This window comes from Chamaea fasciata, unplaced genomic scaffold (assembly GCF_029207755.1).
Source record: "Chamaea fasciata isolate MVZ Bird 193981 ecotype frontalis unplaced genomic scaffold, bChaFas1.0.hap1 SCAF_1, whole genome shotgun sequence".
NCBI lineage: Eukaryota > Metazoa > Chordata > Aves > Passeriformes > Sylviidae > Chamaea > Chamaea fasciata.
In genome coordinates, this window is record NW_027094086.1 from 402873 (window position 1) to 417088 (window position 14216).

Below are 14216 nucleotides of genomic sequence, written 5' to 3' on the forward strand. Positions count from 1 at the left end.
GCCGGCCCCACACCCTGCTGTATGGCCGCACCACCGGCCCCATACCCGGCTGTATGGCCCCAGGGCCGGCCCCATATCCGGCTGTATGGCCCCAGGATCGGCCCCACACCCGGCTGTATGGCCGCACCACCGGCCCCATACCTGGCTGTATGGCCCCAGGGCCAGCCCCATACCCGGATGTATGGAAGTGCCGGCCCCATATGCGGCTGTATGGCCCCAGGGCCGGCCCCATACCCGGCTGTGCCAGCCCCACACCCTGCTGTATGGCCGCACTACCGGCCCCATACCTGGCTGTATGGCAGTGCAGGCCCCATACCCGACTGTATGGCCGCACCACCGGCCCCATACCCGGCTGTATGGCAGTGCAGGCCCCATACCTGGCTGTATGGCCGCACCACCGGCCCCATACCTGGCTGTATCGGGGCAGGGCGTCCTCCAGCAGAGCCGCCGCCTGGCGCACCCGCTCGCGGATGTGGCCGTACTGCTCCTCCAGCTCCTGCCAGCGCTGCTGGAACGGCGCTCCCTGCTCGGGGCTCAGCTCCAGCAGCTGCCCTGAGACGCGCTGCAGCTTCCCCACCAGCGGCCGGTGCTCGGCGATGGCCTCTCGCAGGCTCTAGCAGCGTGAATCGGGGTGGGATGTTTCCCGTGGGATACACCCCATAGGGAGAGCGGGATATTTCCCGTGGGATACACCCCACAGGGATGTGTGCTGCTCCTCCCAGGGGACTCCTGCTCGCTGGGTGCCCCAGCCCGACCGTCCCCACAGCGATGCCGCCCCCATCCCGTCACCTCCCCGCTCCCAACCCGAGTCCCTTCTGCCCCTGCCCTCACCTGCAGCAGCGCCTGCTGCTCCTTGAAGGCCTCGTAGCTGATGGCGTTGGGGGAGAGCTGCACCCCCAGGGCCCGCGTCTCCTCCAGCCAGGGCAGCAGCTCCTCCAGGGCCTCGGAGAACTGGGCGAGCAGCGACTGGGCGTGCTCCAGCTGCACGGCACAGGCGCCGCTGCGCAGCGAGAGCCGCTCCGTGCGCTCCCGCAGCGCCTGCACCGACGGCTGCGGGGGACGAGGAGTCACGGCGTGGCAGCGGAGGGGGGACGGACACACGGGGCCGTCCCCCGGGTGGTGGCACCGTCCCCGCGTCACCCTCCCCGGCTCACCTGCAGGCGCTGCCGCAGGGACTCGGGGCAGCGGCGCAGCAGCGGCTCCGAGAAGCTCAGCAGACGCTCCACCAGCCCCCGGCAGTGCAGGATCTCGGCGGCGAGCAGCTGGAAGGGAGCCGCAGGTGGGTACCAGGTTCTGACAGGGGTGGGGACGCCGCTGGAGCACCCCAGGGAGCCCCGGGCGCTGCTGCAGACCCACCTTCTGCTCGGAGAGCTGCGAGCGGAGAGCCTCGGCGTCCAGCCGCACGCGGCCGATGTCCTCCAGCCGCTCGGCCAGCCCGGCCACGCGGCCGAGCTGCGACTCCAGGACCTGCTCAAACTGCAGCAGAGGGACGGACGTCAGCCAGGGAGGGTGTGAGAGCACCCGGGACAGCCGCCTCGGGGCACGGATCCCCTCGGGATTGTGCCACAACCAGCACGTCCCAGCCAGACCAAACTGTCCCCGCAGATAGGAATGTGTCGCGCTCAGGGTGTCGCGCACCTTCTCCCTGTCGCTGGCGGTGACTGAGGGCTCCTGGCCGTCCTGCTGGCCCTCCTGCTCGCCCAGCTCCTTCTCCATGCGGCTCAGCCACAGCGCCAGGTCCTCGGGGGCCGTGCCCAGGCGGGACGAGGCCTCCAGGGTCTGCCCCAGGCGGTGGGCGGTGTCAGCGCTGCTCTGGCCCGCGATGAGGTACCGCATCCTCAGCGACTCCATCTTCTCCTGCGTCAGCTGGGCCTCCTCCCCTGTGGCAGCGTGACACCGGCGTCAGTGTCACCTGATGTGGACCTGATATTTTCTGAGCCTGAGAACTGCTAGCTTTTCCTAGGGGAAACTTTTCAACAGTTTTCTTTTTCCTAAAACAACCTTGTGTAAACCATATTCTTTTCCCCGTAACAACAGGTGCTGTTCGCTGTTTCTGTCACTCAGCCAACGGGAGAGGTGTCAGCCCTATGGACCACTAACGTGATTTCTCTGCCCAGCACGTGATAAAAGGGCTGAATGAATTGTAAATAAACCCTTCTGATTTCTGCTGCCTCCTGACTAGAGTCAAGCATCTTTATTTTGTGTCCTATTGCGACAACCTGTCACAGTGCCCCAATGCACTGGCATCCCTGGCCACAGCGACAGCTCCCAGCCACGGGACCATCACTCTGTCCTGACCTCTTGTGGGCCTGACATTTCTGGGTCTGAGAGATTTCAGCCTGCTGGCAGCTGCTAACTTTTTCCCCAAGGAAAAATGTCTCGAGAAAGTTTCTTCCCAGAACAATCCTGGCAAACAACTCTCCTTTCTCAGAACAATCTTTCTCCAGGTGGTGTTTTGCTGTTTCTCTGGTTTAACCAGTAGGATTAGAGAGGTGTCGTTCCTATTCACCAACCATGTTATGTCTGTATTGGAACACCTTATAAAAGGTAGCAAGAATTAAACAATAAAAGCTTTGTTTTTTCTATGTTCTGCCTTCTGAAATACTTGGAGTCTTCCATTTTTCTTTCATGTCCTACAGTGACAACCTCTCCCCTCTCCTACCCCAGCTCCTGCTGCTCCCACACCCAGATCTGGCCTCTCATCTCACTGCCAGCAAAACCCATCTCCCCAGCAGCACCTCAGCACTGGTGAGCCCTGACCCACCACGGCCCTGACCCACAGGCTCTGCCCTGGTCCCTCTGCATCCCACGGGTGCTGTCAGCCCCTCGCACACCACAGTCCCCTCCCGGTGGGGAACAACACGTCCCAAAGACCCCCAGTGCCCAGGGGTCCCCTCCTGGCCGGGGGGGGCTGCCGCTGTCTGTGCTCATCCCATCCCCGCTCCTGTGGTCCTGACCCTGCGGCCCCCCCTCCCAGCCACGGCCACTCACCTGTGACCATCTCCAGGACCCGCTGCCCGCTCTCCAGGGCCCCATCAAGCTCTCCCAGCCGCCCGCGGATCTCCTCACAGAGGGCCTGCAGCGGCGACCAGCGATGACACAGGTGTCTGTGTCCATGCTGCACCCACCCTGCATCCACCCCGCGCCCACCTGGGTCTGCTGGTGGGCGTCCTGCACGCGGCCAACGCAGCCGTCAGCGCGCCAGAGCTGGGCCAGCTGCCGCTCCGTGGCCCCCAGCCACTCCTGGAAGGCGTCCACGGCCTCCTGGAAGCTCTGGGCTGCCGGCAGGATCCGCTCCAGGCAGCCGTACCTGCACGGGGGGCGGGTGAGCCGGGCAGGGGCAGCCCCGAGAGCGAGTCCCCCCACACCGGGGTGCCCACGGTGCCCTGAAGTGAGGGACACGGCAAGGCCACTGTCCCCACAGAGGGACCAGTGGGACGGGCCGTGAGACCAGCCCTGGACCCGCTGCTCCTGTGCAACCCTGGACATGCAGCTTCTGTGCAGCCCCAGACCCCCTGCAGCCCCAGACCTGCTGCTCCTGTACAGCCCTAGACATGCTGCAGCCCTGGACCTGCTGCTCCTGTGCAACCCTGGACATGCAGCTTCTGTGCAGCCCTGGACCTACTGCTCCTGTGCAGCCCCAGACCCGCTGCAGCCCCAGACCTGCTGCTCCTATGCAGCCCCAGCACATGCGATGGGGACAGTCCCTCCCTCGCGGTGGCCACAGTGACAGCGGGGCAGAGCACAGGGACGCCAGGGTGTCACCGGGGTCCCGTGTGGGGGACACCAGCGGGCACAGCCCGTGCCAGCAGGACCGAGATGCCCAGTCCAGGGATGAGGGCGCGGCCCCTGACCCACCTGGCTTCCGCCTCCTGCATCAGCTTCTCCCACCTCTCCCCGAGGCTGCCGAGGCCTGTGCTGCCCTCGGGCGCCGCCGAGCCCGAGCCCTGGGCCGTCGGTCTGTCCTGCAGCACCAGCTCCACACGCGGCCTCCGCTCCTCCAGCAGGCGCCTCAGGAGCTGCGGGAACGGGGCACAACGCGCTGTGCCGGGGACCCCCGTGCGGCCCTCCCGCCTCGGCAGGACCACCGGAACCCCGGGGCCCCTAATCCCCGGGCAGGGCACGCGTGGGCGGTCCGCGCCGGCCGGCCCCGCTGACCTTCTGCTCCTCCAGCTGCGCCTTCGCCACCTTCGCCTCGGCCGACGGCGGCTTCTGGTTGCTCACCAGCTCCTCCATGTCGGCCACCCAGGCCAGCAGCCGCTCCAGCGTCTCCTGGCCCCGCTCCGCCGCCTCCTCCGGGGCAGGGACGGCCCGTGAGGACACCTGTGGGGAGAGGTGGCTGAGCGGCCCGTGTGGGCGGGTGGAGGGCAGCCATGGGGCTGGGCAGCAGCCCCCACCCCGTGTCCCCTCCCCGAGGTGACAGCGGCGACAGTGACACCCTGTCCAGCCCGTGGGGGGCCTCCCTGCGGTCTCTCACAGGGCTCCCCAAAGCAGGGGCCGCACGCCCTGAGCCGTTTGGATCCCTCCAGACCCCAAGGGCCAAAGCCGAGGGGAGGGAATTCCCTGTCCTGGGTGCCCAGCACGAGGGGTGTCACCATCCCAGCCACACCAGGGCACGGACAGCGACTCCATACCAGCCCCGGCCAGGGGACACGGAGGTCAAGCCTCGCTGTGGAGAAAACCACGCCGGAGGGGCAGCCCTGTGGCGCGGGGTGTGGCACAGTGTCCTCCCAGCGAGGGTCCCTGTCCGTCGGTCACCTCAGTGGCGTCCGTGTGTCCGGCGCAGGCAGCGGCGGCAGCGAGCTCCCCCACGCACTCCGTCAGCACGGTGACCGTCCGGGTGACCACGGGCTCGCCACCCTTCTCACCCGCCGGGTACTCGGTCACCTCCACGATCTCCGTCACGATGGTCTCGGTCACCTCGGTCACCTCCGTCACCTCCCGGGTGGTGACAGGTTTCCAGGACCAGGTGCCGCGGGGGACGCCGGCCCGGGGCGGGGTCCAGGCTGCGCCCCCCGCCTGCCCCCTGAGCGGAACGGCGGCCGCGCCCCCGTTCTGCACCGCCACCTCGGACTGGCTGCGCCGCAGCACCGGGCTGCCCGGCCGGCTCCGGGCGGCGCCGGGCACCGGGCTCCAGCCATTCTCCACCGGCACCGGCGCCTTCTCCAGCAGCCCCGGCCAGGCCTCCGCGACGCCTCCGGCCGATGGCGGCCCCGCGTCCAGCCCCGGCTCCCGCAGGAGCTCCTCCGGCCGCCGGCTCTTCTCGCCCAGGCAGCTGGGCCGGCTCACCGAGTTCCCCATGGCGCGGGCGCCGGGCCCCCGCCTCAAATCCCGGCCTGCAATGAGCCGGGGGATCTCCGTTACCGGGGCCGCCCCCTGATGCCGGCCTGAGGTCGGAGCGACCCCCTCCTCACTCCCCTGCGCTGCCGGGGCTGCCTGACCTCGGGTGTTGGGGGTCCTGGCCCCCCGGCAAAGGGCTGCCAAGAACCGGGGTACCGGAACAGGGAGGTGACACTGTCACCGGGGCCTGGCGGAGGGAGGGGACCCCGAGGGACCCCCCCGGCAGTGCCCAGGATGCCGGCAGGAGACGCGGCGGGGGCAGCAGGGGAGAGAGAGGCAGATGCTCCCGCCCGGCATCGCCTTGTGCCGTTGGATTAACGAGGAGCCGGGAGTGAGGAGCATCTGCCCGGGGGGGACGGCGGGCTGAGGGCGGTGGGGGGCGGGCAGGGGACAGGCAGGTGGCCTCCCCGGCCCGCGAGCCCTGCCGCAGCCATAAATCCCCGGCGTGACCCGGCAGGACCCTCCCCCGGCAGCCCACCCCCCGCTCCTCGCCGCAGCCGCAGTGCCGCTACCCCCGGCCCCACACCCGGCCCCGGCCGGGCACACGCCCCTGTGCACGTGTGTACACACAGACACACGTGTGCAAACACACGCACACGCCACACACACGTGTGCAAACACACACAACCCCACGCGCTCCCTCCCACCCGTGTGCACACACCTCCCGACAGGCACACCCCGCGCTCACACCGCTGCTCGGTGACCCCCACACCTGCATCAGCCGTGACACGAAACGCACCTGTAGCAGCCCCCGGACGCGCGTGGGGGGCGCACGGGCACCCATCCGCGCCCACCGCGGCCGTGCCCCGCGCCCCGAGCCCCCAGCACGCCGTGGAACACGCCGCGGGCACGACCCTGGCGGCGGTCCCCGCACACACACACCCGCGGCGGGGTCCCGACACGCTCACCCCGGTGGGTGCAGCACCGCACTCCCACCCCATCACCCCCCCGCACCCGCGTGTCGGGGTCCCGCGGGGCTGCCCGGGTGACCTGGGGACACCCCGACCCGCGCCACCCGCCCCCGGGAGGGGGCTGCGGGACACGGACCCCGCCCGGCCCCGCGCACACACCGCGGCCCCCGCCCCGCACTCACCCCTCGGCGGCTTCGGGCGCCCATGGGGCCGGGCCGGGGGCGCCGCCGCCGCCGTTACCGGGCCGGGGGGGCCCGGGCTGTGCGGGGGAGCGGGGCTGAGGCGGCGGGGGGAGACTCGGTCCCCGTTACCGCCGCCCCGGCCCCGCCGCCTTTGTGCGCCGCGCCCACGGCGCGGGGGGAGCGCGGGGCGCGGGGGGGGGCACCGGGCGGAGACTCTCGCACCGGCACCGGCCCCGGCCCGGCGGGGCTCAGTCTGACCCCGGACACACCGCCGCCCCCGTTAACCCTCCGGGAGCCGATCGCCGCCGTTACCGGGGAAACCCCCGGGGCCCCGCAGCCATCCCGCGGGGGAGGGGCGGCGCCGGCCCACCGCCCGCCCCGCGCCGCCCGGGGGGGCGGCGGCCCGCACCCCGCACTGGCAGCGGCACCTGTACCGGCACCGGCACTAACACCGGCACCTGCTCCGGCACCGCTCTCTCACCGGCACCTGCTGCTGCCCCTGCACCTGCCTCGGCACCTGCACCGACACCGGCACCTGCGCCAGCACCGGCACCAGCACCAGACTGACACTGATACCGAAACCGGCACCGGCACTGACACTGTCACCGGCACCAGACTGACACTGTCACCGACACCGACACCGACACCTGCGCCGGTACCGGCACCAGCACCAGACTGACACTGACACCGACACCGGCAACTGCTCCGGCACCGGCACCAGACTGACACCGACACCGGCACCTGCGCCGGTACCGGCCCGGGCTGTGCTGCCTCACAGGAGCCCCAGGACAGCGCAGCCGCACGGGGTCACAGCCCTCCACCTCCGGCACCCCCCACCCTGGCTGTGGCCCCCCAGGCAGTGGGTGCTGCCGTCACTGAGGGGCTTGGCCCCGTTCCCTGGGGCTCTTTGGGTGCGGGGGCCCCTCAGCCAAGGGCCCGGGGGTCTCAGTGGAGCAGGGCTGGGCTGGGCTGGGCTGGGCTGGGCTGGGGGGGGGGGACAGGCCGGGCTGTTAAGATGTTAAAGTGAAGCCCACCCTGAGAGCCAGGCCTGGGTCTCCAGAACCCCCTCGCTGCCACCCTGGGTGCTGGAGGGACCAGGGGGCAGCCGGAGGTGCCCGGCCGGGGGCTGCTCCTGCCCGTGGCGTGAGCCCCATCCCCATCCTGCCCCGGCTCAGCTCCAGCACTGCGGCCTCGGAGCCACTGAGAGCCCCCCAGGGCGGGGGTCCTGCCCCACAGAGCCGCATGGGTGCCCCTTTCTGGGCCCCGGGAGCCTCGGGGCCGCTGCAGGCGTGTCGGCCACGCTGATGGATGGGGCTCCCTGGGGTCTCCTGGGAGCGGCGGGCGGCGGTGCCGGGGGGCTTTGTCTGCTGCCGGAGACGCTGCCGGGAATTAGCATCTGCCAGGGCCTCGGTGGCTCCGCACCGTCCTGCGGCAGCTCCGCATCATCCTCCCCAGAGCTTCCACTGCTGGCATCCCCGCACGGGTCCGAGCCCCGCGGTGCTCCGGGCACCCCACGGCACCCACCGAGCCCAGCCGGGACCTGCCGGGCAGAAGCTGGGCAGGGGGGTTGAGGCTGCAGCTCTTTGCTCAGAGCCGCTCGCCACCTCCGTCCCACGCGCCCGCCGGCAGCTCGCCCGGCACGCTCCGCAGCCCCAGGTACCGGGCTCGGGGTGGCACGGGCGCCCCGGGCAGAGGAGCCCGGCGCGGGGCACCGGGCGGGAGCGGTCGGCTGGAATCCACAGCCTCAGATCCCGGGAGCCGGGTGGGTTTCTGTGCGGCCTCGGCTTTGTCTGCGCCGGGGCCGGGATGAATGGCCCTTTCAGTTTGTGCCGTCATGTGTGCCGAGGGAGCCCGTGTGCCGGCCAGGCCTCGAACAAAAGGAGCCGGCGAGGGGCTGCGAGCGGGGCGGCGAGGAGGGGGCTGCCGGCGGCCCCCACTGCACCGCTCCCGCTGTGGCTCCGCGCCCGGGCAGGGTGCGTAGGGCAGCGCAGGGCTGCACAGCCAGGGCGTGGGCACACAGAGGTCCTGCCCCGAGCAGGGCACAGCCCCTGTGCCCGGCTGTACACCCCAGCGCACTGCTGCACACCTCCTGTGCCCGGCTGTACACCTCTCACACAGCCACACACCCTGTCCTTGGCTGTACACCCCTCACACAGCTGCACATGCCTTGTGCCTGTCTGCACAGCCCATGCACAGCTGCACATCCCAGTGCACAGCTGTACACCCCCTGTGCTCGGCTGTACACCCCCTGCGTTCAGCTGTACAACCTGTGCACAGCTGTACACCTCTCACGCAGCTGTACACTCCCTGAGCCCAGCTGTACACTCCCTGAGCCCAGCTGCACACCCTGTGCACAGCCACACACCCCCTGTGCCTGGCTGCACACCCCATGCACTGCCATACAACCCTCACACAGCTGCACAACCCCAGTGCCCAGCTGTACACCTCTCACACAGCTGTACACCCCCTGTGCCTGGCTGTACACTCCTCACACACCTGTGCACCCCGTGCACAGCTGTACACCCCTCACACAGCCACACACTCCCTGTGCCCAGCTGTGCACCCCATGCACAGCTGCACAACCCCTGTGCCTGGCTGCACACCCCGTGCACAGCTGTACAACCCTCACACAGCTGTATACCCCCCTGTGCTCGGCTGGAAAACCCGTGCACACCTGTACACCCCGTGCACAGCCGCACACCCCCTGTACCTGACTATACACCCCGTGCACACCTGTACACCCTGTTCACAGCCGCACACTCCCTGTACCTGGTTGTACATTCCATGCACACCTGCACACCCCGTGCACAGCCGCACACCTCTAGCACACCCCAGGTGTTTGGCCGCTCTCCCCAGGCAGCAGCACCGTGAGCTGGGGCTACACATGGTGCAGGTGGTGGCCCCGTGACCAGCAGAGCTCCCGAGCAGTGACACCACGAGTGACACCACGAGTACCCTCAGGGCCACGGGCTTCAAGCCGGCAGCACTGTTGGGTTGGGGAGCAGGAGCCAGAGACAGGAGACCTGACACCGGGGCAGGTGTCAGGCTGAAGGCTCTCCCAGCCAGCTGAGGATGCTTTCCTCCTTTCCGAGGACCAAGACCTCACCAGGCTCGGCGCAGACGTGAGCTGGTCCTGCCCGGCTCTGCACGGCCCGGTCACACCCCAAGCCAGACGTTACCTGCAGAGCCGTGCCGGGCTCTGGCAGCGCCAGCAGCCGCTTCTCCACGGCGTCCAGCCAGTGCCGCAGGGCGAGCAGCTGTTCCTGCATCTCCAGTCTCTGCTCTGACCGCAGACAGGCTCTAGGGAGAGAGCAGAGACACACCAGGCTGTGGGGGGACACGGCCGCTGTCCCCCCTCTGCCCGCACCGTCCTGAACTCCAGGCTTGCTGCCCACCTGCACCGAGTGCGTCACCTGTGCTCACACCTGTGCTCACGCCCACCCTCCCCACCCCAGCCCTGGCCCCGACTCCTGAACCAGGGTTCACCGGCTCCCCCGTCAGGGTGCGAACACCCAGGCACAGCTCACAGCTCCCGGCACGGCGCCGCCCGTACCTCTCCGCCTCCTCCCCGTCCCACGGTGACCCCTCCACGCTCTCTGCAGCGAGCCCGGCGTCCCCCGCAGCGCGGTGCGTCTGCAAGGAGGGCAGAGGGACGGTGGGAACAGGTCCTGGCAGAGGGGCAGGGGACAAGGGGACAAAGCCTTGCCCCTGTCATACCAGTGTGGGGGTTTGGAGTGCTGCTGTGTCTCCCCAGGGAGAGCCCACCCCCGGCAGATGGGACAGAGCTGCCCTGGCCGGGATACCCCACGTGTGTCCTGTGCCCTCCATGTGTGTCCTGTGCCGTCAGCAGTACCTGCGGGGTTTGGCTTGGCTCCAGCTCCTCTGCATTCCTGTGGTACACCCCGATTTCCCAACCTTTTTTCAGCGGGCATCACTCCCAGAACTCACCCTGCCACCTCCTGGGAGTACAGCTGGTCCCTGGTGTCCCTGCACCTGCTCTGTGCACTGCAGAGCCACGTTCCAGCTCCTCCTGAGCCCTAACCGAGCCACAGCAAACTGACCCCCAGCAAAAAATGACCAAGGACAAAGTGACCCGTGGAAAACCCCCTGCACTGGCACGGGGCAGCGGTGTCTCACACCAGATGCTCCTCAGATGCTGCAAGTGCAGCTGCTTCGCACAACCCACGGGAGGAGATGCCAGGCAAACAGCAAGATTTACAAACCAGCAATTCCCTGGCACGGACACGGGGCATGAACGGGAGGCTGTAACTTTGTGCCCCAGTGGAGAGAGGGACTGGCAGGAGGGGCCACACCAAGCCCACACCCAAAGGCTGAGGGGGATGCTGCTCCCGCAGCCCCGGAGCCCTGTAATTAACTGGTCGCTAACCGGGGTGGTTAATTAAGCCAGATCACCTGGCTGAGCACAGCGAGGGGGAGGCACCACTTGTGCATCTTGTGAGGGAAAATGGGCACAGCCGCGGTGGTGCCACAGAGATGGTGACGGGCCCAAGCCCTAAGCAGGGACACGACCACATCTCCAAGATATCTAACCAGGGGAAAAAGCCAGGGAATGTGGGCTGGATAAACGGGAGATAAAATCCCCGCGGTGCAGGAGTGGTGTGGTGCTGCTGCCGTGGATGGAGCCGGGGAAGGTGACACGAGGCAGCTGAGCAGGAGCTGCAGCACGAGGGGCCTGGGAGTGCCTGGGGTTTGTCTGCTGCAGAAGGAACCTCAGCCAGGGTCTGGTCAGGAACCCCACCAGGAGCAGCTGTGAAATGCCTGGACGAGGGGAAGAGGCATCAGGAAGGTGCTGGGTGCCGGAGCTGCAGCAGTTCCTTGTGGCGGGAGTGCCAGCAGGGCTCAGTCCCATCAGAGACAACCAGGGGACGTGTGCTCGTGGCACTGCTGTCAGGATGCCACCAGCAGGGCCCCGACCCACCCACGCACCCACCCTGTGGCCACCTGCCCCAGCACCGGCACCAGTGCCACCCACCAGCTGGATCAGCCACCAGCAGCACCTTGCTGCCTCCTGCCCAGTGTCCAGGGAGGGAGCAGGGTGGCACAGCTGGGGTCACCGAGGCTCGTGGGCTCGTGGCAGCTCCAGAGCAGTCACAGATGGTCCCACAGCCCTCCTGCCCCACCCCTGGTGCTGTGTGCCCCGCGGTGAGCCCCCGTCCCAGGGCATGACCGCAGTGTCACAATGCCAGCCCTGCTGCCAGGGGGTGGGCACAGGGAACCAGGCAGGTGGAGGCTGCTACCGCGGGTGGGCAGACGGTGACAGATTCTGCTCTGGGAAACGCTGCTCCAGCTCAAACCCAGCCTGGGCTGCTGGGGCTGGGGCCGGGGATGGAGCTCCGACGATCGCTGCCAGCCCGTCCCGGACACGGTGCCAGCGCGGCTGCACCGGCTGCTCCGGTCGGGACGTGCCAAGAAACACGAGACCACGAGGAGCAGCGAACCCCAAACGGGTGCTGGGACAGGGTCCTGCACACGCCTGTGAGGGTCCCACAGCCTGGGGGGGGGGACACGCTCTGGGGGAACCGGTTCAGGGCAACACCCCCAGCTCCGGTTCGGGCACCAGACCCGCGGGTTGCCCGCGCTGCCGGGAACAGCCAGAGCGAACACACCCGGAGCTGCGGAGGGAGAGAAGCGACTCCCCGCACTGCCGGCCTGGCCCTGAGCTCTGGGGGCTGCCCGGTGCCCTGGGGCAGCACCATCCCCATTCCCACCCCTGTGAACGTGGGGATTCACCGACACCGGCCCCTGCACAGAGACAGCAGCGCTTTCCCCGGCTCACAGCCGCTCTTGGCCGGCGCGCCCGGGCTCCGAGCCTCAGCGGCGCGGCCGGGGGGGGTCTCGGGGTCCCCTGGCCGTGAGGAGGTTCAGCGCCCCAGCGAGGGGCGGCCGTGGGAGAGGCCGGTCGGGCTTTGTGGAGAAGCGGTACAGAGCGTTCCCGGCGCGGCGGGGACCGAGCCAGCAGCGCCCGGGGCGGTGGGCACAGCGAGCTGGCAGCCGCTCGGTGCCAGCAGGGCCGGGCCGGCGGCCGCGGACACGCTTGGGACAGCGGCCACGGGGCCCGCAGGACGGCCCGCAGCCAGGACGGGGCGGTGCTGCCACTCACGGCCCGAAGGGCGGTGGGCGAACGCCGGGAGGGGAGCGAGGGACCCCTCCGCGGTGCTCGGTGCCACACGTGCCACCGCAGTGCTGAGGGATGGTTTGACTCGGGGGGGCGGGGAGGGTCAGCTCCGGCCTCCGCAGCAGGGCAGGGTGACATGCAGGGCATTAAAATGGGGAATAGCGTGGAGTTCTCCATGGTGACGGGTTTGGCCCGGTCAATCCCAGCGCACGGAGCTTAAGGGGCTCTGGGAGGGACAGGGGCTGTCAGAGGGGCAGGAGGGTGACACGGAGCAGCACGGGATGGTGAAGTGTGTCCGTGGACTCTGAGCTGCACGGGGGAAGAGGCCAGCTCACCCCGGGAGCAGTCAGCACCTCAGGGCATCCCCCCTCCTCACCCTCCTGCGCCCCTTTGGCAGCCACTGCGGGGGGATCCCACTGCCCCAGGCACACCAGGGAGGGTCCCCGTGCCCCTGACACGGGGTCAAAGGGGTCTGGGGAATAGGGACCCTCTATAGGGACCCCCTGGCGCATGGATGTGAGTCCCATGGCTGGGCCTGGGAGTGAGGGATGTTTCTCACCAGGAAAGAGTTGGAGCCCACCAGTGTCGGGGGGAGGGGGGTGGTGAGGGGCTTCCAGCCCATGACACGGGACTGGGCCGTGGGTCAGAGGGCTCTTGGTGGTCTCGTGAGCTTTAGGAGAGCTTACTGGCCCTGGGGAGGGGAGTCAGGAAGTTGGGGGATAAGCAAAGAATATCTGGAACATCTGGGGGACACAAGGAAATATCTAGGGGACAGTGAGGTGGGGCAGGGCCCCAAGCAGTTTGTGTCACCTGGGGGAGTGTCTTGCTGTTCTGGGACCTCTCCTGAGCCCCCCCCCCAAAGGCTGCAGCTGCCTGTGACCCCCCCCGAGTCCCCCCGGCCCGGCTGTGCCCAACAGCCACATCCCACCGGTGGGGACAGACGGACGCTGCGGTTAATTGCTGATGGACAATGCAATTAACGTCCTGCACAGCCACTGCCATCTGTCCCGGCCCGCCTGTCCTCCCCACCCGGGGTTGCTGACATGCTTGGATGGTCCCGGCACAGAGATCCCACCAGGCCCTGGACATTGCAGGGGTCCTGCAAGCTCCTGACAGCTTTGGGGCTCCTGGCACAGTGCCTGGTGCTCCTGGCACTGCTGGGGGGGTGACCCTTCACCTCGGGGAGTCCCAGCCCAGCCTGCGCAGTGGCACCTGTCTCACCTGGCTGGACAGACCCCTGGAGCCACCTGGCTGCACTGATGTCCCCAGGTTTGCCAGGCTTTCCCTTCTGAACGCTGCTGCCCTACCAGGCCATCGCATCCTGAACCCCCCGAGGCCCCTCAGCCTCGCAGCTGACCCCCTGCCATTCCCCCAAAACAGCCCCCCAGTGCCCAGAAAGGGAGTGCCCACACCACAGCCCTGGACCAGAGGCCACGCCACCAGCAGGCCCTGGACCAGCACATGTGGGAACAGCACCATGGAGGAGTGTCCCTGTCCAGTCCACAGCCCCACCAATGGTCTGTCCTCATACAAGCAATGCTCAGAAGCCCCCACAGCACCAGCAGGACCCACTCCCCAAAATCGGGGGTCCACTGGCACCCACATTGATCTCCCAGCAGCGCCAGCTGTGCCACCAGCCTGGGGCAG

The 14216-nt window shown here is 68.7% G+C and overlaps 2 protein-coding genes across 2 annotated transcripts in view; both read right to left on the reverse strand.

Moving 5' to 3' along the window:
- Window positions 1-14216, reverse strand: part of PLEC (plectin) — a 79907-nt gene that overhangs the window by 20594 nt on the left and 45097 nt on the right. Inside the window, exons 35-45 of the mRNA XM_066203116.1 lie at window positions 9987-10066; window positions 9613-9733; window positions 4159-4323; window positions 3859-4019; window positions 3151-3310; window positions 2992-3076; window positions 1639-1880; window positions 1357-1476; window positions 1155-1262; window positions 832-1050; window positions 410-613 (exon numbers count right to left, since the gene is read on the reverse strand). Of these exons, the coding sequence (XP_066059213.1) occupies window positions 410-613; window positions 832-1050; window positions 1155-1262; window positions 1357-1476; window positions 1639-1880; window positions 2992-3076; window positions 3151-3310; window positions 3859-4019; window positions 4159-4323; window positions 9613-9733; window positions 9987-10066 (1665 nt within the window). The remainder of the gene's footprint in view (window positions 1-409; window positions 614-831; window positions 1051-1154; window positions 1263-1356; window positions 1477-1638; window positions 1881-2991; window positions 3077-3150; window positions 3311-3858; window positions 4020-4158; window positions 4324-9612; window positions 9734-9986; window positions 10067-14216) is intronic.
- On the reverse strand, window positions 4412-5794 carry LOC136303240 (uncharacterized). The gene has a single exon (XM_066206978.1). The coding sequence runs from the start codon at window positions 5299-5301 to the stop codon at window positions 4660-4662; it is 642 nt and encodes a 213-aa protein (XP_066063075.1). The 5' UTR covers window positions 5302-5794; the 3' UTR covers window positions 4412-4659.

Excerpts from the sequence above, each read along its gene's own strand:
- LOC136303240 (XM_066206978.1), bottom strand. The coding sequence starts at position 5,301 with ATGGGGAACTCGGTGAGCCGGCCCAGCTGCCTGGGCGAGAAGAGCCGG.